Source organism: Patagioenas fasciata, chromosome 1, assembly GCF_037038585.1.
Source record: "Patagioenas fasciata isolate bPatFas1 chromosome 1, bPatFas1.hap1, whole genome shotgun sequence".
NCBI lineage: Eukaryota > Metazoa > Chordata > Aves > Columbiformes > Columbidae > Patagioenas > Patagioenas fasciata.
In genome coordinates, this window is record NC_092520.1 from 38,064,115 (window position 1) to 38,090,720 (window position 26,606).

The following is a 26,606-nucleotide window of genomic DNA, read 5'->3' on the forward strand; positions in this document are numbered from 1 at the left end:
TAATTAGCTATGTAATCTACTGTGACTAAACTAGCTTTATTCCAGCTCATTCAAGTGTGGATAATCTGAAGAATCCTTTCTGTATTACATGTTATAGCTAAAATAACACTGATAAAGTAGTTTATCAAAGAGAGTTTACGTGCTTTGTTATTCAATGTAACTAGGAAAGCATTCAAATTATCTACAATGTCATCATTACTTTAAGATATTTTTACAAAGTAGTTACAAAATTGGAATTAATTGCACCATGATCTGTGGATTCAAGCATTTCTGTTTACCTAGACACACAGTAGTAGGTTTCTGAGAAAAGTTTCCATTTTTTTGAAAGTTTCCATTTTTTATGGCATAGTCTCAACATCACGCTCTATCATATACCAGAAACTCTGCAAGATGGTAGAGAAATACAGCCTACACTTATGTAGCAGGGGGTGTGTGCAGGGAGGCATCTCTTCAAGTTTTATGAAAAAAACCCTCTCTCATTTCCTTACATTTGAGCAACTACCATTTCTTCACAGAAGTACAATATGCTAGACACTGCAGTATGCCAAGAAAACTAGACCATTTGAGAACAAATACAAAAGTTGATAACACAGTAAATTAGTCCTCCCCTTCAGTCATAGCTCTCAACAGTTCTACAAAAGCATCTTCAAAACTAAACTAACATTATTGAGTACTAGGAATTACAAACTCCATAAAGGTACTTCTCTCATAGCACATTTAATTTCCTCCACATCCCAGGTCCTGGCAGTCCCTTTGTATTTCAAGAGTTACTCGTTACTTGTTGTGAAGCAGAGAAAAAAATAATAATTTCCTTGTTAGTGTCCTCTTGTGCTCTTCAGATTGCAGTCACTTTATTCTCTCATGGTCATTCCGTATCTAGTTTTTCATTGTCCAAAATGTCATCATCATCATGACAAAAAACCTCAACCTGTTGAATTGATACCAATGCCACGAGATTTTTCTGTGACTGCTCTTTTGTAGCACAGTAACCCTGACAGGTAAGGAAAAAATGCAAATGTGAGACTGCAAGTGCAGATTGATGCGGCTTTGGAGACCAAGAACCACAGGTCTTTTTTGTGCAAGAGTGACATGGCATATAAGCTCAGAACAAAACCCTGTTGTGACATTCAAAGGCATAAAATCCCTCAGTAAAAGTTTCAGGTCATCTTGAAAGCAAGTAGGATTCCCCATGTCTTGTTTCTCCTCAAAATCTGTAATCAGAAACCTTTAGTTTCCATTTCAAATATATTTGGAGCAAGATCTTGTCAAAACAATTCAAAGACTTCATTCCCCCAGAAACACCCTAAAAAACATGTAGTTACAACTCACAACAACAATACTAAAAACTTAGGTAAAGATCACAACACATGCACAAAAGAAGGCACCACCTGTCAGATAGCCATGTTGTTATTTTAAGTTAAAGAAATCCACATATGACTTACCATCATTTTTTCAAACAGTGCTATGATTTCTCTTTCCGATAGTGGTTTTGAAGGAAACTCCTCTGCATCCGTAGGTGTGGATGCCCAATCTGTAGAATGAGACTGCTTCATATGTGGCAAAGGAGGTCTTTCCTTTTTACTTCCTGGAATTCTTATACTGGCAAATCTATCCAACTGAAAACAGAAAAAAAAATATAATGTATCACATACTGTTTCCACTCTATGTAACCCTAATTAAGATGGGTGTTCTTGGAAGCTAAACAGCCTTATTTTTCCATGGCAACCTGTCTGTTATTTAACTGTCTTATTTTAAAGGGTTATCCTGAAGATACATATAACAGTCAGTTGCCTTAGAACTCGAGTTAACAGACTAGAATCCCATTACATTACGGAGAAATCATGCAGAACATGAGAATTTTATGGAAAGTTTGGAGGAAAAGATATCTACAAAACCAATTTATGAAGAGTTCTTCACAACCATTACATGTAGAATACGAAAAAGCAGGCTTATTTACCCAAAAGCACAGCTTTAAAGTGTTTTTTGTTACTCTGAAAAAGCTGTACTCCTGACATTGTAGTAGAATATACAGATATGCAAAGAAACTATTTCTTATTAAAAGACAGGTTAACATGACTAAGACACTGGTCTATTTATTTTTTATTTTACCCAAAACTTAGTGCCTTTCTGTGCTCCAGTTATTCTGAAATTAATTTAGGAGACACATAAAAAACATCAGCTCTTCTATTCCAGTTAAGAAGGATACACTCACAGTTTCATGACTAATCCTTATGACTTCACCAACACAAGACCATAGCTACAAGACCACAGCTCTGACTTTACCCTTTCAAAAGCGAAAAAAACCTCTTTAGAACAGTGGTTTGGGTTGTGATTTTTTTTTTTACTGTTTATATATTTACCAATTACTCAATAAAGATTTACTAAGTGAACTTTTAAACATTTTCATTGTTAGAACTTGTGTGTTTTAATGCATATGTGTAAGGACCCACAGTACACAAAAGCAGCTGACATACTCAGCGAGATGCATTAAATCTTAATAATCGTCGCAGACTTTCAAACAGATGTGAAAAGCAATTATTACACTTGTCAACATAGAAGAAAGTTACAGTGGCATTTGATGCATAAGAGAGATTTTGGACAAGATTTCAACTATATCAATAGACTTAGATCTTTAAAATGCTATACAAAAATATTCTGAGGCTTCAATATATCTTGAAGATAAGGATCTTGAGTTATCAATTAATAAGTACATCAAAGTTACCAAACCAAATGACAAGTAAAGTTATTACAGTGTCTGTGGAACTAAGATCGGAGAGAGCAAAGAAAATTAGTAGCAAAAATTGGGTACAAGTGTTCCACTCTAGTCTGAGGAAGAATTGACTATTAGACTTTCATTAAGAGAGATTTAGAGAAAAAAAAACAAAAAGACCTTAATTCTTCCTTTTCAAAATTGAAAAGGAACAGTTTTTGGAACATAGTAATAGAATGTAAGCCACTCACATACAGATGGTTGTAGAACATGCAAAAGAAGAAAATTAATATAGCATAAACACAAAAGAGCCCAGCATGGTTGATGAGGCCCTTCAGTGTCACATCAAACCAGAAGGCAATGAGGAAAGCACACTCTACAGCAATAATTACATAGGCAAGACCCAGCAAGAAAGGGAATGTGGCAAAAGAGAAGGTAACATCATTGGAAGTGGATCATAGAGTCAGTGGCAACAACCATCTTACATCTTGACCAGACAGCAATTTCCCTTCCTGTCACCAAAATCAGAAGCCTATGGCAAGCATGGGGGATATGAAGCCAAATTGAAAACTGACAATGACTAGACTCAAATCTTAAAAAGCCACAGTTTTCACAGAACACTGATGAAAGGCTGCACACCTGCTCCAAAGAATGAGTTGGCCAGTAACTTCTCCACTATCAAGTCTGTAACCTAAGAAATGAACCATTATATTTGGATATTCTTCATACACAGACCTGAGGCAGGGGTATAGGGAAGACACTTTGGTTGGATTTCAGCCCATGGTTCAGTCAGCAGAGAATTGCCTAACTTAGCTTTAAGAGAGGTATTCCCTACACCCTTTATCCCATCTCTCCTGAAAAATCTCAGCCTTTTCCTTACAATCTGTGTTCCCCAAGTGTCCCATCTTCCTCCTCCCACCACACAGCAGCAGCAACAGCAGTTCTGGCCAGGCAGAACCACCCCAGTCTCTGCCATTAAACACCCCATGCAGTCCCAGATCTACTCTTGCTCCACTAGGAACAGGCACCACCAGTTCAAGGACAAGAGCCAGTTCATCCTTGAAAACAGCTACCCCTGATGGGCAAGACAACTCACTTCTGGTCAATACCACGAACTTTCCCCTAGTTTGAAGACCCCAGACCCATTTCCAGAAGAGTCTTTCTAATTAGCATGAAGAGCAAGCAAAGGGAGGAGACGAACCGCCTTCTCCTATCTTGCATGTAAATGAACTGGGTTATAAAACAACCTCACGTATGATACAGGTTGGCGGCGTGTAAATCTTCAATACGCCCCCCACTCCAGAGGTCGTCGCGGGACCGATGTACCTGTGGAGTGGTAATATCTTACTCTCCCTCTCTTGTCTCTCTCTCCCTTTCTCTTTCTGATACCTTAGTTTTCCTCTTCTCTCTCTCTTTTCCTTTTTCTTAAACATATAAAGTAATTTCATTGTAAGTTCTGCCGCTAAAGTCTTGTTAAGTTTTGTATTACAATTACTAATTGTTGCAAATCCACTGGTTTTAGAAGGGTTTTTGATAAGTTTTGTGGTACTATAACATACTTTTGCCAAGTCACTGATTGCTGTAATTTGTATACCACAATGTGCTTTTAGTAAATTCATAATTGGACCCCTGGAGCGATTGTCTGTTATCCACTTCGCATTGCCACACAGAATTACCCGGAGTTAACTCACACCTGATCTCATCTGTTGAGTCAGGGCACGTGTCGTGTTCAGAGTTAACTCATCCCTCATCCCATCTGTTAGGAAGGGACAGGCCGTAACCTTCATATTCCCCAAATCCTATCCCACTTGTCCTAGAGAAGGGAGGCACACTCTTGGAATACATTTGATCAGGAAGAACATGTAAGGCAAAGTGAGATATTGGCGTTATAAACATATTTAAATATGTCAAATTACTTTAAATAATTTTAAAAATGTGGTCTAAAAATAAGATTTCCATAGATTAAAAAAAAAGACAATGCACAACAAGACCTACACAGCAGTACAGTGTGGGTATTCTACATACAGTTATATATTGATATTGAATTACATATTGATAGTGCTTCATAAAAGTTATTACCTCCCAATATTCCATACATGCAAATAATTTCATGGTCCACAGAAAGCACTATGTAGAAAAAAACCAGAAATTTCATTGCTTGGTTGTAATGATATCTACCACCACTGATGTTGCTGGCAATCCAAGTGTATAGAAGAGGAAACAGCAAATATATAGTTCAATAATCTTCCATGTTACATCGAAAACATTTTAAATCAGGCTAACCAAAGGGGAATATCTAAAGTTAGCTTTGATACAAAATGTCATTACAGTTTAAAGAAGGCTTGACCGTCTATCTTTTCTAAAGATGTCTGTCTTATTTTCATATTTATTTTACCAATAAACACATACAGACCCAAACAGGAACAGTGCTTTAGGACAATAATTTTCTGAAAGGGACAAACTTTTCCCTTAAGGTCTTTGTAGTGACAACATTAAAATAAGCCAAAGAATAAACAGTGCTTTATATAGTCTTGATACGAAGTATTTCCACAGGAAAATCTCTTCGAAATTCTCCAAACCAGCATCTGGTTTGAAGCACCGATGGAACTCAGAGCAGATTTTCCAGAGTTAAGAGTTCAAAGGCAAGAAGGAGTGAGAAGAAAATAAGAGTGCCGTTAAATACTTCTGGGCCCTCAGAGGACAAAGCTAGAATTTTTTTAATACGCTATAAAAAAACATAACACGGAATCTCTAACCAGCTCATTAATTCAAAGAACAATCTATTCCTATCATCATAGCACAGTGTTACTGAAGATGAAGAAAACTATATTTCAGATACATAATCTAAAGAGAAACAATAGTAAAATAATTAAATCCTGAGTACAAAAGGACTGTAAAAATATTCATTAAAAACTATTATCTTCTAAATTGTAAAAAAAAAAAAAAAAAAAAAAAAATCAACTGCCCATGTAACCACAATATGGTATGCATAGTGGCCTTACATTTAAAAATGATGTGATATTGAAAGCAGCAGTGAAAGTAACTAAAAAGAAAAGTTCACTCTGGAAAGGAAAGACTGTTGAAGGTAGGAAGAGTTTCCATTCCAAAGGTAAGACTAATTCTAGAAATAACACAGATAAACTACTATTTTGTTAACAAAAACTAATCAAGACAGTACTAAGTCTTTTTTGGTCAAACAGCAGGGTTTTTGGTCTCGTTGGCTTTGTTGGTTTGTGGGTTTTTTTGTTTTGTTAAGGTGGGATAGAAGAGGAAGAGGAGGTAAGAGATAAACATTAACTAGGACAGCAGAGAAGCTATTAAAGTTATAATTCAGACAGTTCTCATTCCTAGGACAAGATCCTCCAGCATGAAAGGCATGAGGAGTCTTTTCTCATAAATGTGAATTTAAAGCAATGAGCTGTCTGCATGTATTTTAGCTTTTATGTCTTCGTGCCTCCTACCACCAGAGACTGGAATATCTAGAAAGCCATGTACTTTATTCTGCCAGTGTGCATTCTCCACAAGACAAAATCAGCAAGGCAACTGAAACAAAATGTTAACATCAGAACTGAAACACAGTGAAGAGTAAACCAAGGTCAACTCATGAATGTGAGTTACCATGAGACTGCTTTTCAGTAGCATTTTACAGTTATCAGACTGAAGATTCTCATGAAGCCTTGGTAGAAACTCTATCAGGGTCCCCTTACACTGTCATAGTATAAAACTCTGTTACAGTAGCGTTTCTTCCATTGCTTTTCTTCACCACAAAGCTCTGTGAAACTACAGCTTCAGAAGTTTGGCAACCAAACCCTTCTGACAAGCTTCAGTAGCATATCAGGTGCAAGGCAAGTTACTGAATGTACACAGTAACAGTGCTGACAGCATCTGCACAGGGAAAAATTGTCTCAATAATCACTTGGCAGACACGACATGTCAGTGAGTTATGAAGTTCTCACATAACTTTAAATAAAAAAAAAAGTGCACACAGGGCCAAAAAGATCTAAACTGCACTTTTTTTTACTAGTAGTACAAGAAAGTGTGATCATTTCTTTCAAAGGCAGCATCATCAAAGCAATCTTCAAATCCCATCAGGATTTAATTCCTAACAAATATTTTTAAACACAGCTACACAACTGACACAGGTAGGACATATCAAAAATTTTCTTCAATACTCATTATCCTTATGAAGGACAAGACGAAAGGAGATGCATGCAGTGCGATCAAGACTAAAGGAAAGGACTGTCTCTTAAGGTCATGTGCTAAGAAGTCCTTTTGTATACAAAGGAACACAGAAAGACAATGGTGGGTGGTGGAACCCAAATAATACTTTCACCTGGCTCCTTCCAAGCCTATCACAGGAAGCCTTAACCCATCAAAGGCTTATCTCCACAAGCCCAGATGAACAGAGGCACAATGGTAGGTGGGGGAACCCAAATTACAGATTCAGAGGAAGGGACATGGTATGCAGGCTCTTCCCAAGGCTGTCCCAGCAAAGTCTTTGCCTTACAGTCCAGGTCTGACAGCCCCCCATGAGTCTACATGATCAGCTCTCCAGAGCAACTTTCAGACTAAAGAGTGTTACTGCTTAGGGGCATAAGACACGTTATTGGACAAAGTGGGAAAACATTAGGGAATTGTGCAAGACTTATTTTGCAGTGTTTACGGGAAGAACTAAAGGCAGGGAAAGGGATGGATCTCAGTGATTTGGAGAGGAACAAGCATGAGAAAAAGACAAGGGGATAAATAGGCCCAGTTGTGTGTAAACAGTTTGCTGGTTGGTACACTTGTCTAGCCCTGTCCTGTACCCAACCGGCATAGTCAGTCCTACCTTATTAAATTCCGTTTCCAACTATTTTCCTGGGTGAGATGCTCTACTTCATGTGCATGTGTGTATGAAAGTACACATGTCAGCAACAAGATCAGACCACGAGTCAGAGGGACCACAGACCAGCCACTGGACAGACCAGAGAGAGTGAACTTAAGTACCAGCAACTTGAGTAGGACCTCAGCTGTGTCCATGGTGCCAGCAACTAGAATGAGTGAGGGTGGTGAGTCAATGATCACTAGCAACTATCAAGCTGGACTAGTCAGAGGGCAGGTGAAGTGGCCTGAGCAAGGGAATGGAGATTTTTGTTTGTGTGTGTACGTCTGTGTTTCTGAAAACAAGGCCACAAGACCTATCAGAGGGACCAGGTGAGCCCCACGAGCTGCCAAAGAGCTCTCTGTGTGTATGTGCCCACACACATGTCTGTCCCTGAGTGACGAGGTCTGTATCAGCAACTGGAGCAAGCCTGCCAGCCACAGGGAAGTCTGGGATCTGGGGGCCAGCAACTAGGCAGCAAGCTTCTGAGTCACCTGCGGATGGATCCACCCTGTATGTTTCCCACTAATGGATCTTCATCCTCATCAGCCAAAGAGTGTAACAGGATGACATCCGCCGTGCTGTTCGTGTTGATCTGTGTGGCCTGCCATGCATATACATCCATACATGTTGCATGCATGTGTTTGTGCTTACTGGGAATACATGCTCAGCCTCGCTACTGGTGGGGCCTGTGGGGCATGGAGCTACAGCAGTCTCACCTCTGTGGTGTTACCAGATTCATCTTCCCCCTTACATTTTCTTTCCCTCACAGAACAAATTATTTCCTTTACCCAACAGGGGTCAAACATTCATAGCCACCTTGCCAGTAAGATCAGATATTCTTAGCATGTGTGGCAGTTGCACAATCACCTTGAGATCTGGAGCCTTCAATGGGGCAGTTGATGGCTCTTTCAGCACCTTTTGTGGCCCACTGTACCTGTTGTGGCCCCCCCGCCCACGTAAGGTGATACCAAGGTGCTGATAGTCACATCCTCCCCATGTCAGGGTGATTTCACCTCCACCAGCTGGTGGGGCAGGAGGGTTGGGATGCTCAGTCAACTGACAGGGTCATTAGCAGAGCAGGTGCCCAGAGTAGCTGCAAAGCTTCTGGACCATGTTGTAATGCCCACAGCCAGATCTGACCAGACTACAAAACAGGGTTCCCAACGAAGGCCCCCTTGGAGTGGTCTTCTCAGAGTAGCAGGTCTGTGAACTGAAGCCCCTCTTCTTAGACTGGGATGCCATCTAAAGAGACTTCCCAGGATTGAGAGCGCCTCACCTCCTCATTTAGATGAGTGGTTATTTACTGGATGTATCCTTGAACGAGTCCTTGCCTAACCAGGCAAGTGTGAGTCCTTGCCTAACCCAGGCAAGTGATTATTTCTTGTAGGCACCCTGGAGTCAGAGGGCTCTGGTTTTGTTTCTTGTGAGTGTGTGCATGCACGCTGTGGATCCTCATTATTCTTATTTTGCTGTACCCCAATAAAATACATGTTCAGATATCAGTTGAGGAGGTTATGTTGTCGGAGTGCTAACTTATTGTATAAACCCTTTTTCTAGTTGGTTTATTGGCTGCACTTTTCCGGCCAAAATAAAGTCTGTTTTGGAACTTGTTGTTTGCGTACAACTGACTTTGGGGTGCCTCTGTGACAACATGTGAACAATTTTTATTACTTAAAATACTAGAATCATTCACAGAGAAAAGACCCTTAAGATCACCAAGTCCAAATGGACTTAAAACCCACAAACCTGCCACCAAGCATTACAGGATCATATCCTTCACTGTTTGAAACTATTAACAGTGTTCTAGACATTCTCAAAATATATAGAAAGCCACAATACACAGTACTAAGGAAAGAGAAAATGACAAGTCTAGACAAGCAGCATTCACCCCCCCGCAGTGTTGTAAATTGGTATGAGAATTTGAATCAGTGGTAGCAAGAATAATAGCTGTAAGAGCCAAAATGAAGCAAACTTCACAGGAAGAATGGTGAAGTTTTATTTCATAGGCTCTCTATAAATCCATTGAGAGCTTACAAAATAACAAAATGATTTTATGCACACACCATGGACCTCAAAACCAAGGTTACAGAGAGATGCACAATATGAACCTGGGTCATCACACTGTCTGATTAGGTCTCTAGAGAGTACATCTATTTGTGCTGTCATTTTGATCTTAGTGAAGACTTCTCATCCATTCTCTAAGACAACAGTATCTATTGAACTTACACACTTGATAATGCAGGAATCAATGGATTAGTTATTGTTAGACTAATTGCTGGCTCAACAGCTTATCGAGACAACACCTCCTAACAGAGCTGCTATGCATGCAGGAATGAAAGGTATTATTTCCCTGCCATCCCACCTCCCTCATCTTCTCCAACCCCCTTCATTAACACAAGAGCATCTATTGCTATATTAAGAAATTGCTCAAAAATAAAATCCAACAGATGCATGTGTAACCATATTAATGATCACTAGTTCTGCCAGTGTTTCACTCCAGCCTTGATTCAATGCTTCTCAGCTACAGAGTACAGCCAGTCAGATGAGAATGAGAACGGGATGCCATCAGGAAAAGCCTGAAGGCATCAGCTACTATTGAGGAAACAAGACTTGCTAGAGAATTCCCATAGGCCTATCCATCTTTGAGACTGTTAACAACTGGATGTCATGTTTAACACAAAACTGACATATGCAGGATGCCTTGTCAGCCAATAAATTCAGTAACGTTCTTTTAAACACAGATGTTCTATTTAAAAACAGAGTTGTAATTGCTTTATATTGTCGAATTTGAAATAAATGTAAAAAAACAAATACCACAATAGATTCTCCATCATACTTCAAGTTATTGCTGTAACTGTCAGAACCGTGGTACTTACACTCAGTTGCAAGTTAACTGAACAATTTAAGTTGAAGGTGATTAACCATTTGCAGACAATAACTCCTAGAATAACCCAAACAGGAGAAAACAGTTATTTTCTGAGGAATGCTACTAACACCTCTGCTTTGTGAATGTTCTGGGAATCAACAAATCAAGCTGAATCAACCAGCACAGCTGGTCTTATTTACAATCAGAGAGGAAGTGGGTAGGGAATAAACACAATAATTTAGCAGCTGAAGCTACCTACATCAAGGACAGAACATTAGATCAATTGGGTCTTACCTTTCTTCTCCATATCCAGACTGAAGACCTCAGACCCAAACAGGCAATGGAACAATAAGCACACCAGTAAAAAAAAAAAAAAAAAAAAAAAAAACATACCAGGAGGTTTTTGTAGAAAAACTTCCAGCAGTGTTATTTTTTTACTTGGCATATAAAGTGTTTCCTACTGCCCCTATTTGGAGGAAAAGCTTGCATGCAACATCTTGTAGGTCTCCAAAGTTATTATGCACACTGTCCACATATTTAGTCAAGAGAATTTAATTATGGTTAGCATCCTTTTTTAGATAAAAGTGGTGGACCTAATCCAATATCTCATCACCGGCTAAGCAACCTAAATTTTGTTAAATACACAAACGCTATGAACATATGCTGTATTTCTTTATAAACACTGTTTAGACTGTATTTACTGTAGTGATTGGACACCAGCATTTAGAAAAAATAATAGAAATTGTACCAAATTAGCAGGTAGCAGGTGGAAGAATTAGTTAGGTTTATACAGGATATGAAAGTTATGAAAGTGGGCCTGTCATAACCAATAGTAAAAGGAGTTTACAGCTGAAACATTATCTGAAGTCATGAAAAAACTTCTTAGAGGAATTTACAAAAAAGCTCTCCTTTTTCAAGGTAAGCAGTAGCACGGTACAGTGGCTTTGCCATGGAAGACACAATTCATGATCTACTGAAAAAGAAAAAACGGACTAAAATTCCATCATCCACAATAGCCTTTGATTCCTCGACTTTTCTTTTTCATTCTTGGAGATGGTGTTCACCAGATTAGACATGACATGCCTTGGTCTGGACCCAAGCTAACATATTGGCTCAACAGCTGCACCATACCATGTGGATTTGATGTTTCTGGCACTAGCTCTGTGATTCCTGCACTTTGGTTTAGTGCAAAGAACAGTGATGCCTGGAACACGTAAAGCATATAAATCAAGTGATGCAAAATCCTCTCACATTAAGGTTGAAGCTAACGGATGTAATGCCCTTGAAACAAGAATCACAACTGTATCTCTTCATATTTCTTTTCTCCAGTTGTACAAAGCACATCAATCTATACCAATTTTGTGAGACAAAAATAGTAAAATATCATCCTTTGTTAACATCCCAAATCACTGCGCAAAGCTCTGGGATGTTCCTAGGGAAGAAAATTATCCTGAAGGGTCCAGATCAACATGCTACAAAGTAACCATTGGCTTGGATCTTTGTTTTCTTCACCATAGAAACAGCAAACTTTCCACAGAGACATGTTTATGGAGTATATATTACTAGAGAATGTTACTGCACTACAGGACAACCTTTATCCTAAAAGAGTAGGCAATTCAGTATCAGAGAGAAGTCCTGGCTACATAAAGTGTGTTGTTTTCCACAAATGAGGTATCACTACTTCTGATACCTAATTATGAAGAGACAGGTTTACAGAATTGTTCTGGTTTAGCCCAAACTATGTTACCAGAAGTACTAAACAGTCTTATTTCTTCCCCTCTCACTCCCATTCTCATGAAGAAACACATACACCCACATATGGACCATCAAGACACCAATGACTATCACTAAGCACAATTTATTAGGAGAGTTCTGATATGGAATACACAGGTATGAAATCTTCATTTCCTGGCTGAAAGCATAAAGACAATAGCATTGCTTACAGCTTTGCTCTTTCTCTAGGTGTCTTTCTCACTCCGCCTTATGGATCTCTAGGACAAAAAGTACTGCCATCCTCAATTTTCAAGTTCACATTTTTGACTGTCCACTACTTATATACTCACTAAACACAATTTTACATCTGGAAAATCTGCACAAATACTACAGTATGACTCAATATCCCAGACATTTTGCCACGCACTTTAGTCACAGAAACCAACAGCTTAATCAACAAAGTCTGCAATAACACCCTGATGTAGACACATGACAAAGAACTAGTATTAACAGAACATTAACAACATAAGAAGAAAGGAAGTAGAATACAATGCTGAACAAATCCTGTGTCTTCATTTGAAATAGTTGTTATTTTTACTGGATGGAGAACACATAGGGGAATAGGGTTGCATTAATTTCTTTCAATATCTTTGGAAGTAAAAGCAAATCAGTATTTTTCCTTACCAGCAAAAATACTTCAATGAGATCAAAGAAGTTACTTCCAATGATTGCGAATCAAAGACCTCTTAACATCTTTTTGCTCAAAGCTCCAGAAGATTAAAAAAAGTATATTCTCTCTTTGACAGTCAAATTGCTCTACAAGATTAACTTACTATATGAGAAATTCCACTGCTAGCAGTAGAGCTTTTAGTACAAGAAAGACTTGCATAAACCAAGATACTCAGAAGGAACCCTTTCATTAGATGACTCCTTATTCCTAATATTCACAACCTCCCAGAGCTGATTTTACCTTTCTTGAGAGCCGATCATTTAACTAATGGTAGAAAATTAAAAGTTACAGAGGATAGGACTGTGCAGTCACATCTTGAATGCATAGAACATATTGCACTCCAAATCTTGTTTCTCTATATACCAGAAATTATACAGTCTTTCTTATCTTTAGAGCAGTTGCTACAAAATCAGTCAACATAAATCTGTGTTATATAGAAATTCAGTATACGTTTCATTTTTGTCTGCATAATATATCTTTTAATAAAATTCTGCCAATATGCAAGGATTTTTTAGTCTTTATGAACCTTATCAAACATTTGTTGGAATGTAGAACACTTGAGATAAAAAACAGACTTGCTTCCACAGTGATCTTGCAGGTAGATAACGTCTCAGACAACTACTTGGCCCTCCTCTGTGGAATAAGAATAAAATTCTTGGCTTCATAGTTTGTAAATAGACAAGCTAAAAGAAGCTTGTGTTGATTGTGTAAAAAATAAGGTGTTTCTGAACATAACAGGGATTCATCACTAAAAGTAGACAATCCATCAGCATCTCAGGAATAATCCAATACAATTCAAATATTGAAAAGCAACCTGCATTTTAGACTCTCAATATGTTGCTAACTTACCTAAATATAAAAAATAAAAGTTCCTGGTCACTGTTACACAGCACCGTATTCGTAAGAAACAGACTGGGACTAATACAATATAATTATTTTATAAAGCATAGTGCAGCAGAGAGCAAGTTAGCATGCAAACGATTGCCCATGAGAAGAAAGGAAATACATTATTTCATTGCAAGCTACAAAATCAAATATAATCTTAAACCTTCCATTTGTTAATCTTCTCTTACTTCAACTTTACCCCTTGTCGCAAAAGGAATTTGGAGAAAAGATTTTTACCACTTTTTGTGCTTGGTATGAAAAGTCAAAAACACTCTGATCTGAGCCACGTTTGAGTAGCCTAGAACTCAGATACTTAGCAATACTAGCTTTTTCCCAGAGTCAGACAAAAAGAGAGTAAAACAACAGAAAACTCAGAGGGACAAAAAATGTCAGCTAGAAAGCATGACCTTGCTCCAAAATGAAGCTGCAAATGAACGAAATACCCACCTTTAGAAGTATATGTCACTGCAACTTTTTACAGTAAGCCTTCCACTAAACAGCTGTCATTTTCCTTTAAAAATATATAAACGGACCATTTGGTACATTTGGTGACATTTCTTCAGTCTGTTAAGGGGCTTTCAGTATGTTCTGAGAAATTTGAGGAGTGGGGAAGACTGTTTACTACTGAGCTATTGGTCTATTCATCTTTATTCCAACAAACACAATTAACATCCTGACTAATGGTGGCTAACACTACAAGTTAGGCATTCAATAGGCTAAGGAAAGGACATGGGCAATAAGACAGCAAGTTAGCCTCTTTAACAAACAAATAGCAAAATGTAGTGTATATACCTCTTAGATGACACTACTAAAATAAGTTCTAGTTACCAAAAACTGCTTTTGCTTTGAGACAAATGTGAACATTTCCTCAATGCTCCAAGATAAAACACAAGTTTATAGAATCAAGGTTGGATTATCAACCCAGACTAAAATTTCTTAATAATCATTTCAAAACTATGAAAACCTGCTAAAGAAATAGCAGGTCTAGGAAGGATAGATGGAAGTAGTAAGCTCAACACTACTAATTGTGCACACCTCATAAAAAATGACCACACCCCTGTTCCCTAAGGCAGGAAACAGCAGTCAGCATTTCTGAGCACAAGTGTGTTGCACATCATCCAGCATAAAACACTCTGTGCTTAAGCTCTCAGTTATGCCCAGAAGTACTTCAGCAAGAACTCTGTGTAGCACTGAAGTCATAACAGGTGATCTTTAGATGCCTATAGAACATTACTTCCTAGGTTAAAAATCAAAGACTTCATAGAATTATCCCCTTTAAGAAAAGTTATTCTTATCTGGAATAGGATAGTACAGACAATGAAATAGGTAACTTCAACAGTAAGAAAAAAAAAAATCTGCTTTGTGATACAGAACCTCATCTCCTACTCAAGAGACAGATTAAGTTTGAGAAACACAGTGTTAGCATGACACTGAATATACCCAACATTGTTTGAAGAAAGCATTAAAGAGTTTTACAAGCAACCGTTAGTTTGTTAAACACGGTATTTTAAGCTAGCCATGCAGCCCAAGTAACTTTAATATTAAGCATGCAATCACAGATAACTGCCACATGTAGGCTGGCACAATTACTTGCATCAATCTCATTTAGCTATGATTAGAACATACTTCAAAGCCATCCATAGATTTTTTTTCTAGTTGCACTGAGTTTGTTGCAGATAATTAACAGTTTAGTGAGACTTTGCCAATTAACTAAAGTTAACTTCACAATTAAGAGAGTTTCTTCTCCCAGTAAGGTTATTTCTATTGCATTAACAATAAGGTTATTAGCTTAGCAAAGCCAAAAAAAAAAACTTAGGTTGGCTTACCACATCATCTGTCAGTGTCTTGATATTTAAGTGCTGTAAATCAAACAGGAAACCAGTCATGTCACAATTGTGCAGTAAAAACAACAGCCAAAAAACCCAAAAAAAAAAGCAAGTGTCAGTTAGTTACAGTTACTCAAAATAAGATGTAAGTTAAACAGTATTGAATCATGGCACTTGAAATGAAGTTAGAATTTCTTGGCAAGTTGTACTTTGTTGGCTTACAATGTACACCAAGTAATACAGGGAATACAGTGTAGATTGAAAAAAAAAAAAAAAAACAAAACAACCTGTAATCTGACCCTTAGAATAACACCAGAAGAATACTAATGAAGCACAGCTTGAAACAAATTGTGGTTTATTATAATTCAGAGCTAAATACAGTAGAATAGAAGACCTGTTCATAGTTCAGCTACTAGAATTGTGTCTTGTCAAAATGACTGTGGGGACACCACCAAGGAATCAATCCAGAGTTTTTAAATTCCTTAGAAGAACAGCACAGCAGTTCAAAACTATCTGCCAAGCTGCAACACTTGAGCAACTGAGATTGTTGACTACTCTCAAGCAACGTCTATGTGGCAAGTGGAGCATGAAGTTATGTGTAGAAACTGCCATAAGCATCTATTAGTAGTAACATCCAAAAATCTAAAGAAGATCACTCACTGCTGTGTGAAACAATAGTTCTTGAATCAACTCTTTCGCTCTCCACTGCACACTGACAAACGGGAGCAAGTACTGGGACACAGAGCTCTTGCACAAAACTGAACAGCAGCGCTGAAGAGCAACATTGGTGACTGATGAGTCAGTGTTGCAGGGATACCATTTATAGTTTTTATTAAGAAGCTGAGAACAGACTTGGCAGAGAAATGGGAAGAATGTGAAGTCACATACTTAGTAAGATAGACTCTTACCCTATTGTTAGGCTTCCATCGCTGCCTAGGATACAAAGCTTGGCAGCAGCTATAGAAATTGTCAATGGTTACATCTAAATCAGATCTGGAAACACTTGCTTTGTCTTCACCAAGTCAACGATACTTGGGCATCATTACTCATGATATCTTCTCTGGCTCTTCCCTCAGAACTGAAGAACAATTTGTGTTAAATCAAATATTAACCTATGATAGCTCTACTCAGTATTGTCAAGAATGTGAAGAAGCAGCATCTGATGAATGGTTATGAAGTTAAAAATAAAAAGCAAGTGAAGTGTGAGTAAACACTCAGTACTCAGTGACATAGTGTAAGTTCTGCCATCAGTAATACAAAAAAAATGCAGCTAGGTCAGTACTGAACTTCTATGACAATCCCACTCCATGTTCTAATAGATGCGGACTTCAAATAAATGAAAACAACAACAAAGTGAAAATACTTCAGTCAAGTCAGGAAACTGAAGATCTGTATCCCAGTGTTCTAACTGGTGTTCTCATGCCACAGAATCAGATCAGATGTTTGCCACACATGCTGCTGTGGAGCTGGGTTTTATGACTTGTTCCTCTCATTCTGCTAAATAGCTAAAAAGGCAGCATAAGCGTTCATTTCCATCATTTGCAAGAGCTCAAGACTTCACATTTAGCAAGGTGTTGGTTATAATACCTCTATCCTTAAGTGATCAAAACTGCAGGAGAAAACACTAGCATATGGTCTTACACTGCAAGTTGGTAGCAAAGAACATAAAAGTTTATTCTTTCTTCATACACACAACTTAAATTGCTAAGCCTTAAGCAAAGCACAGATACTATTGTGAAACTCCTCTAGCATGGTAGGAGACTGAGTAATCTGCTTAGAATGAAAATCTTCTGCATGATGTGCTTTGAGGTGGAAGTTTGAGACTCATGTCAAACTCACGTACATTCCACTAAACAGACAGAAGAAGGACAACATCAGGTTCACTTGCACTTAGGAACAGATGTTGGATGTTCTGTGATTGCTCTGTACAGACATCATTATCATCATCCATGGAATTAAGGCAATATTTTCCAGATTCGGGTTTTGTTCTTTGAAAAAGACAAAGTTAATGGAATAGTTCAAGACCGTGTTGTAGTTTTCAATTAAGATCTGAAATTCAGCAATGGAATTTACTATGGTAAAGTGGGAAAAGTTGCCCATATCAGAACATCTCACTGACCCATGTCATCTGACTAATCAGTGCAAAAAAAGTCTACCATGCAACCAGTTAAGGAGGTTTCTTTATAAAGTAGGAGAAAACCCATACAAACCACAACCTAACATTCAGATCTTTTACCATTCTAATATTAAAGGGCTGAATGACTTGCAGTAAGACATCTCAAAAGACTTACTCTTAGAATTTTATGTTATAAGACTTTTCAGTCAGAGGAGTTGGTGAAAACATAACTAAAGTGATCTTTTTCCCCTCTCCCTCACCAAGTCCTTCTCTTCTGGCAAGGCTGTACAATGTAAAACCAGTTACCAACTTGCCTGGTCTTCTGTAGCATTCAAGGATACAGAGGTACGGAACATTACATGTGATCTTAACAATAAAATCTTATCACACTGGATCTTTTAATGGCATTAAGTTTAGAGGAGTACTGTGACTCAAGAACAAGGGGTGTATTTGTTTTGTTTCTTTGGCCTGGCAAGAATAAAAACACATTTCTAGTAAGGGGAAAAAGTAACTAGATCACAGTTAGGTAGAGGTTGGAGTGCTTGACTACCTCAGGAATGTATTTTTATTTCAAGATCTGGATATGTCAGTGCACAGAAGACATATTCTGCTCAAGCGAATAGGTTTCCTTAAACATAGGCCTGGAAGCAAATAAACCTGGCATAATATTCCTGTAACATTAAATACTGCTAAAAACATGATATAAGCTTAGAGAATACTGCTTTGCGATGGATGAAAACACTCATATGATATTCTGTGGCTTTCATGAACTTCTCCAGAATAACAACATTATTGCTTTTCAGAGCACAGGAGCTAAGTAACAGTATTCCTCTAGTCTGTTTATCACGTAGAAAATAGATACGCAAAATTGAAAAACAAATTAATGATATTTTAAGTACATTGATATCCTGTTTTCTACTCAAAGCCGTACAAAACCATGAAGAGATTAGGAATTAATTAAGATACTTTAGAAGTCCAGATTTATTGGTAGCATCTACAGCTAGAAAAGCAGAAGTATCACCATTGCTTAGTGTTCAGCTATACAAACACATTTATAAAGAGCTAACATTTTGAAATTACATTTTCCAGGGTATCTTAGTTTTTAGTCTGGGACATGAAAGAAGAGGTTGTTTGTTTTCCAGCTGAACCAAAGCAGTTCAGCTAAAGCTAAATGACAATTAAAAAGAAGTGTATAGATATATCATTTTGAAGAAAGCAAGCAATCTCACATGGAATTACCCCTTATTGAAGATTATGTCCCTCAGGCATACTGGTAAATAACTGATTCCATTGGACACAGGATATACACATACATTCAATGTATGATACAGCGTTCTTGAAAAACTGTCAGAAGACAGCTCGTCTCAAAACATCAAAGATAGTGAGAGCTTTAGACAGAAATGGTGCTCGTGTCACCTGTTTTCTTCATCTCCCTGTTGAACTCTTCTTTAGGCCAAGAGACATTGCAAAATGTGTATGTGCAGAACTGGCTAGTTGGTAACATTTTTGTTGTCCTAGAGAAGAGTTGAAAAATTAGAACTGACTTCTGTAAAATGGGGAAAACTGCTTTATCCTTTCATCCTTTCTTCTTCAGGGAAGGTCAACAAAGCTGATGAAGGGTCTGGACCACAAGTCTGTGAGGAGTGGCTGAGGAAACTGGGGCTGTTTAGCCTGGAGAAAGGGATGCTGAGGGGATACCTTTTGCTGTCTATAGCTACCTAAAAGAAGGTTGTGGCATGGAGGGTGTTGGTCTCTTCTCCAAGGTAACAAATGATAGGATGAGAGGAAATGGCCTCAAGTTGCACCAAGGGTGGTTTAGATCGGATATTAGGAAAAAATTCTTCACGGAAAAGGGTTGTCAGGCATTGGAACAGGATGTCCAGGGAAGTGGCTGAGTCACCATCCCTAGAGGTGTTTAAAAGACACGTAGATGAGGTTCTTAGGGATGTAGTTTAGAGGTGGACTTGGCAGCGTCAGGTTAACAGTTGGACTCGATGATCTTAAAGGTCTTTTCCAACCAAAATGATTCTATGACACAAGAACTGAGATTCACAACACATGCATGGCAACAAGAAGGCTACTCACAGAACAGAAAGTGTACTCTGTCTCTTGAAAAGGCCATACATGATGAAAGCATTTGTGATGCAAATTCTGCACCACTCAGCTAGGGAAAAGTAAGGCAAATACTATTTGGTCTCACATATATTCACAGTAAAGAATCTTATTGTCATATAGAGGAGGATGATCTTATGTTGCACATTCCAAGCAGTAGCAATACTGGAGGTTAATCTGCAAGACAATTTGAGTCATTGTCTATATACCCATGACAACTCTGGGTAGAGAAAGTGAAGCAAAGACATGAGAAATGCCACTTCATTCTATTAACAATACTATTTGGATCTTTTGTGTCATTAGATTTATTTCTCTATCTTTGCATATGCACATCTATAAACAAAATTATACCTAAAAGCTGTATATCAGTCCAGGCAAACAGGACCAAAATGCAGGAGGATGCCACCTTCTCACACAGGACCTTCAGTCTTGTGTCTTTGGCTTTTCTGCCACAAGCACTACAGCTCAGTGTGGCCTGGAAATGAAGAACATCCCAGTAAAACGCACAGTATAGTTTGTATCATCTAAAAGTTTTGGCACTCTACCAAAAGGGGCAGCATCTCCATTCTTCACAAGTGCACTTTTCACCATCAAATAAACACAATGCTCATCTGAGTTCCTGAATCAAAACATCACGTTTAAAAAGAGCATGTTTGGTACTTGAACTCAAATCATGCCCAGGAGGGAGTTAGTTTGCCACCAGAAAGGCAGACAAGGTCTGATTTGTTGATCATAAATAGAATTAGAAGACAGACAATCACTCAGTCATACATTCCTGCCAGTATGAGAGGAGTTTCAGACAGCTAAACAAGAATTTCAAGGTCTGGCTTCCACCACAATGAAGCACTTCAAATTACAAAAAAAAAAAATAAAAATCACAGTCTGGTATCTAAAGTCTTTATGGATCTTCATTTCTGCCTTCCTTGCAGAAGAACCCAAAGGAAAAAAAAAAAAAAAAAAGGCTTTAAGCAAGATGCAATGAGTTTTAGAAATGGACGACTCAAACTTGAATGCTGAAACTAGAGAAACAAAGACTAAGAATGTGCAAATAATCACACGATCCCCTCTGTACCTTTTTAAATTAGTGAGAGAGAACTCATCACGCACTGCCCATTAATTCTATCACCAGAAAGATTCAACACAAACTGGTTTTCTTCCCCAAAGGTTATTCTCCAGCAGAAACACAACCAGAACAGTGAAGTAGGGATTGCAAGGAAATCTGTAGACTCAGTTGGAGAGATGTAAATTGGATTATTACAGTGAATGCTATTACTTTAGGATCTCCTTTGTCACAATATTCCCTCAGTAACTTTGCTACCTCCGTCTGTAAATGCAATTTAGAAACTGCTGTGTAACTCCACAGCATTTCCTACTTTTAATTTCCAATATACTACTTCAGCATTTATTTAATAGCTTTATCACACTCTCTGTTGCTTGGAAAGCAGTCTGAAAAGCAATCAGGGGCAAAATTATCTTAACAAGACAGTTTCTACACTGATTGTGATGTTCTTTAGACATTGATGAGTTAAACTCAAAATTGGTGCTTACAGGTAAGATTATATAACAAAGTGCTAGAACACAGCACTAAAATTTAATATCATAACCCACAGTGTTAATTCCTGCCAACAAAAATAACAGCATGAGGAATTTACAATTTTACAAAGCTGCAATAAAGTGTTTTAGGTAACATCTGTTCAGCAATCATTTCTTTAAAAGACTAATTTAGATTCAAGGTCTTATACTGCAGCCTAACTGCAGCAATAATTCAGTCACTTTGTAATTAAAGATATTGACACAGATCGGTCTTACCTTTCTTCTCTATGTCAGAGAAATGCTCTTAACTACATCTTTCTTTGATTTACAGACACTGTTAAATGCAAGTGTTAATTTGTCTATTTTTAACAGATTGGTGCCAACAAGAAAGCCTTCTTGACTCACATAAATTTCATAAAAAGCTTCATCAAAAACGTAACCTGAAAGTCACTGAAGACACATCAATACTATACTGAATTTAATAGAAACACCTCTAACTTGAGCTAGAAATTGATCTTTTGAGGTCTAGGAGTCCTCAGGATGTAGTCCCAGAGAAATGAAGTTGGAAATCACGTAATATAGCACTCTCTCTTATGATTTCCAAACACTTCTAAGGAAAAAAAATAAAAAATAAAAAATCAAGGACTGAAAGTGGCAAGCAATGGCTTTTTACCCCACTCCCCAGAAGACTTCAAAAATGTATTTCTCACTAAATGTATACACAGAAAACAAGTATGAACACCGTCATCCTTCAATTCATTTCCTCTTTTTACCAGGCCCTAACCCTCAAGGGTGAATTTAAGAGCTTTCAATAAGCTGAAGTATCACAGTACCATAGAATATCTTTTATCCTTTTAAGAGGCCCACACTTGCAAAACCTTGGACCTGCTGAAAAAGCCAAGCTGGTATGTGCTTCAAAATTAACCATCACCTTAATTATTATTTTTTTCTGTAAAAGAACAGAGAGAACTAAGGACTTACAACTCATTCACTACTTCTGAGAAACCAGCTTGTTCAGAAAGGCAGTACTTCAAGATGATATTTGACTGGAATGAACCACTGTTACTGTTTAGCTCAAAGACTCTTTCTCCACTCTCCAAACGGAGTGATTTTTAAGAATCAAGAACTTTCTTTGGAGATAAAAAAAAGGAAGGAGGTACATGTTAACGATGTCAGCTTTGCAAACAGCAATCCAATTTCACCTCAAGGTTTGTCAGGGGATGAAATTCTTTTTCAGATTAGCATATCTGCTGTGACAGATCAATATGTTGCATTGATTGGAATGGTCCAACCTGGAACTTATTTTCAAGCCTTTCACACTGAAGAAAATTCGACTAATATAATGTGGATGACTTGAGTTAACTGAATCTAAGAGCCAATTTCATCCACATTTGACAAACGTACAAGAGATCAGAAATATAATTTAGGTGACATGAAGAAGTATGGCACTGTAAGTATCCCAAACACAGGAAAGGCTACATCTTATATCTAAGACTGGATTACAAAGAATTCAAAAGAGTAAGAAAAGTTTTATGTATTCTGACACAAACTAATTTAACTAATAAAGGTATACTGAAGACATATTATGGGAAGAATTAGATGTGAACAGGTCAACCCAGTTACACCATCTCCCCCACAATTAAAAAAAAAAAAAAAAAAAAAACAGCCTTGTAAAACAACGGGAGGTAGATAAGAAGGAGTTTGTCAATTTTAGATTTAATAGCCGGATGATAAATATTCTGCATGGAGCAGCATGCTGCTCTTTAGTAACCGTTAAATTCCACAGATCGCATTTGTAAACTATACCCCTCATAACAGTTTACATGAAGACAGAGCCACTAAACTCTATTCATTAAATATCCACCTCTGACTCTTCTTAAGGTCACCCAGTGAGCAATCCAGAACACAATCCAGGTTTGGAGAACTAGAATTCTTCCATCTTGTATCAACACCCCAGGGCAAAACTGAATGCAATATTGCAGCTGGAAGTGACCTACAACAATTGTCTTGTCCAACTGCCTGACCACTTCAGGGCTGACAAAATTAAAACACGTTGCTAAGGACATTGTCCAAATGCCTCTTAAACACTGGCAGGCTTGAGGCATTGCCCACCTCTCCAAAAAGCCTGTTCAGGTGTTTGACCACCCTCTTGGTAAATAAATGCTTCCTAATGTCTGGTCTAAACCTCCCTTGACACAGCTTTGAACTATTCCCACACATCCTATCACTAGATACCACAGAGAAGGGATCAGCAACTCCCCCTCCACTTTCCCTCCTCAGGAAGCTGAAGAGAGCAATGAGGGTCCCTCAGCCACCTCTTCTCCAAACTAGACAAACCCAAAGTCCTCGGTTGCTCCTCACAGGACATTCCTGCCAGCCCTTTCACCAGCTTTGTTGCCTTCCTTCTCTGGGTACATTCAAGCACCTTCATATCCTTCTTAAATTGTTGGGCCCAGAACTGCACACAGGACTCAAGGCGAGGCCACTCCAACACTGACTACTGCGGGATAATCACCTTTTTTGAAAGTTGCCGTTTGACAAGGTATTGTCATAGATTAAGTATATTCTCAGTCATCCCTGCTGAAAGAGTTTCAGAAACTGGGCAGGTGGAACAGGGGCAGGACAAAATTTTAAAAGAACCTACATGATGATCATATACTCTACAAAGCTAGGTCAGATACCAAAATTTAGCTCCCTTTGTTTCCTGTAAGCTGGATCAAAAATCAACACTGTGACCTCAAGAAGACAGCCAGCTGATGCCCATATCTACTCATGCTCAAAATCACCCTCGCCTAGCATGGGAAGTCTAGACATGCACCAGACAAGCTCCTGCATCTAAGAGAAGGCTTGCTTCCACTAAAAAGTCAATCAAAGTTCATTTAAGAAAAAATTCTCGGTGGCTTGTGCCACATATCTTGTAGGATTATTCACCAAATAAATTATTGTATTTCTATTTTAACACACATGAAAAAAAAAAAGTGAACATGATGGCAACACCCTATTTCTCTTTTAACACACGGTTAGGGAAAAAAGTGGAAAATTATTGCAATATCCTGTAAGCATAAGAACTTAAAGTATCGATAAGAAGTTTAACTTTTTGACTCAATGCTTTCATCAGTCTCACACACAAATCCATGTCTCCCATTCACCACAGCAATAATCCAGCCAAGCTATATACCCGTAACCCTGTTCAGCCTTTTAGACTGAGCAGACCATATAGGTTTTTACTCAAGGAATCTCTTCTAAAGGACATCCAGCTGTATCACCTTCATGACTAAAATGCAAACACCTCCAGAAGATACATAGCCAATTATAAAGACAAACAAACAGTTCTTGGTCACACTGCTTCATACATGCCTATTCTAACATGCAAAAACAGGCACAAGGACTTGGATCCAAAAGCAATCTGCACAGTCACAATATACAAAGGATTCCAGGAAACAGGAATGTTGGGAGCAAGTTGTGACCTTCCAGAACAGGTTTGGCCAGCCTACAGTTTGATACTGTTTTCTGGCTAACATTTTTGAACCTGTGCTCAAGTGCCAGACACTCAAGTCCTAAATATTGCACAAAGATGCCATAGAATCAAGAATCTACTCTATGGTAGGTATATTACAGTACCTATTTTGTAAGCATATAATGCAGCTTAAAGTAGGTTGGCTTTAAACCCACCTGGACGCCTTCTTGTGTAACCTCATCTAGGTGTTCCTGCTCTGGTGAGGGGATTGGACTAGATGATCTTTCGAGGTCCTTTCCAATCCCTAACGTTGTGTGATTCTGTGGCTCAGAGTCGACTAAACAGACTAACATGTGCATCACCTAAACATAAGCATGGGATGCATCTGCTCCATATGCGGTGGATACAAGACTAGTAGAATGTATGTTTGTGCCAGCTTAACACTTGGAAATCTCATGATGTCCAAACAAAAACTGGCTCTTCCTGGGTGCTTTTTAGTCAAAGCACATCTCACAGACACATTGTCTTGTGGACAATTATCAGTCATTTCAAGTTCCCCAGTTTCTTGGCATGACAGCCAAAAAATTGTAAAAGTAGGGCTAGGGAGAAGAACTTTGCTATGTTCCTTAAATTCAAAGACTTAGTTTTTCACTATACAGTTTACACCACCAAAATAAAATAAAACAAAAAAAAATCCAGTTCAAATAAAAGTAACATAATTTAAAAGTTAGAATTCCATTCATCTTATACCCAAACAGTAAGATAATAAAGCTTTATGATGAAGAGGAGAGACCTGAAAACTTGGTACAAAATGAAGCCTGGTCCTTTCAGACAGGCAAAGAGGTGACCTGGAGGTGACCTGGAGCTGGCCGGCTCATCTTTCGAAGCCCGGTTGAAGACGACGGCGCCGGTTTGTAGCTCCTCTATTCCCATCAGGCCCCCCGGTCTCTCGGAGGGCTTCAGGTCAGTGAGCGCCCCCCGGGTCGGAGGATGGACCCGCCGCAGGTTCGGGCCCCCTCGGCGCAAGCCCGGCAGGAAGGCCCACACCTCAGGCAGCCCCAGCGGGGGCAGGGAGTGGCTTGGGATCGACTCGTACTTACGAATTTGGGCTTCCTGCCGTCCGCCGCCTCCTCGAGGCCGCCGCTACTGCCGGCCCCCGGTGGGCCCTTCCGACGGAGCCCCTTGTTCTCCCGCCCACCGCGACCCGGCGGCGAGGACGGGGCGCAGTATCTTGGCCGCCGCGGCTCCATGGTCGCGCCCGGGAGATGAGAGGAGGGGAGATGAGGGGAGGCCGCTGCCCGCGATCGGGCCCAGGCCCGGCGGCCCTGGCCGAGCTGGGCGCCAGCGATTAGCGCAGCTTAGCTGAACTCCGCCGGGCAGGACGCAGCGGGGGGAGGAGGGAGGCTCAGGGCTAAAGCCGCCACCGACGTCTCAGCGCAGCAAAGGATTTAGCGAGGCTCTAATCCCGGCAGCGGCGGGGCAGAGGCACGCGCGCTCCCAACGGCCGCTCGCCGGCGCCTGTCAGAGCCCAGGAATGTCCCGCCGTCCGAATCGTCCCGCCACTGCTTGTCCCGCCCCCGGCCTCCCCGCGCTAGCCAATCCTGAGGCGGCGCGACGGAAACGTCGTTTCTCGGTTGGCTGGCCTCCTGCCAATCGCCAGTGAATCAGCTGTTCTCGGCAAAGCGCTGGCGAGGCGCCCCAGTGGCCGCACCTGTTTGCTTGCGCACCGCCCTCTCATCCCTCCGGACTACGTGTCCCAGAGGGCTGTGCGGTGGTCAGCCGTAGTCCCGAGCG

General features: G+C 39.3%; 1 protein-coding gene across 7 annotated transcripts in view; it reads right to left on the reverse strand.

Moving 5' to 3' along the window:
- Positions 1-26,365, reverse strand: part of DIAPH3 (diaphanous related formin 3) — a 226,432-nt gene extending 200,067 nt beyond the window's left edge. For 6 of the 7 annotated variants that reach the window (XR_011738190.1, XM_071805982.1, XM_071805973.1 and 3 more), the window contains exons 1-3: positions 25,913-26,365; positions 15,595-15,627; positions 1,443-1,616 (exon numbers count right to left, since the gene is read on the reverse strand). Coding sequence is in view for 6 of the 7 variants with exons in the window: in XM_071805982.1 (XP_071662083.1) it covers positions 1,443-1,616; positions 15,595-15,627; positions 25,913-26,062 (357 nt within the window). In the remaining variant the exon portion in view is untranslated. The remainder of the gene's footprint in view (positions 1-1,442; positions 1,617-15,594; positions 15,628-25,912) is intronic. The other variant, XM_071805977.1, reaches the window with a different exon arrangement.
- Positions 26,366-26,606: the final 241 nt, after the last annotated feature.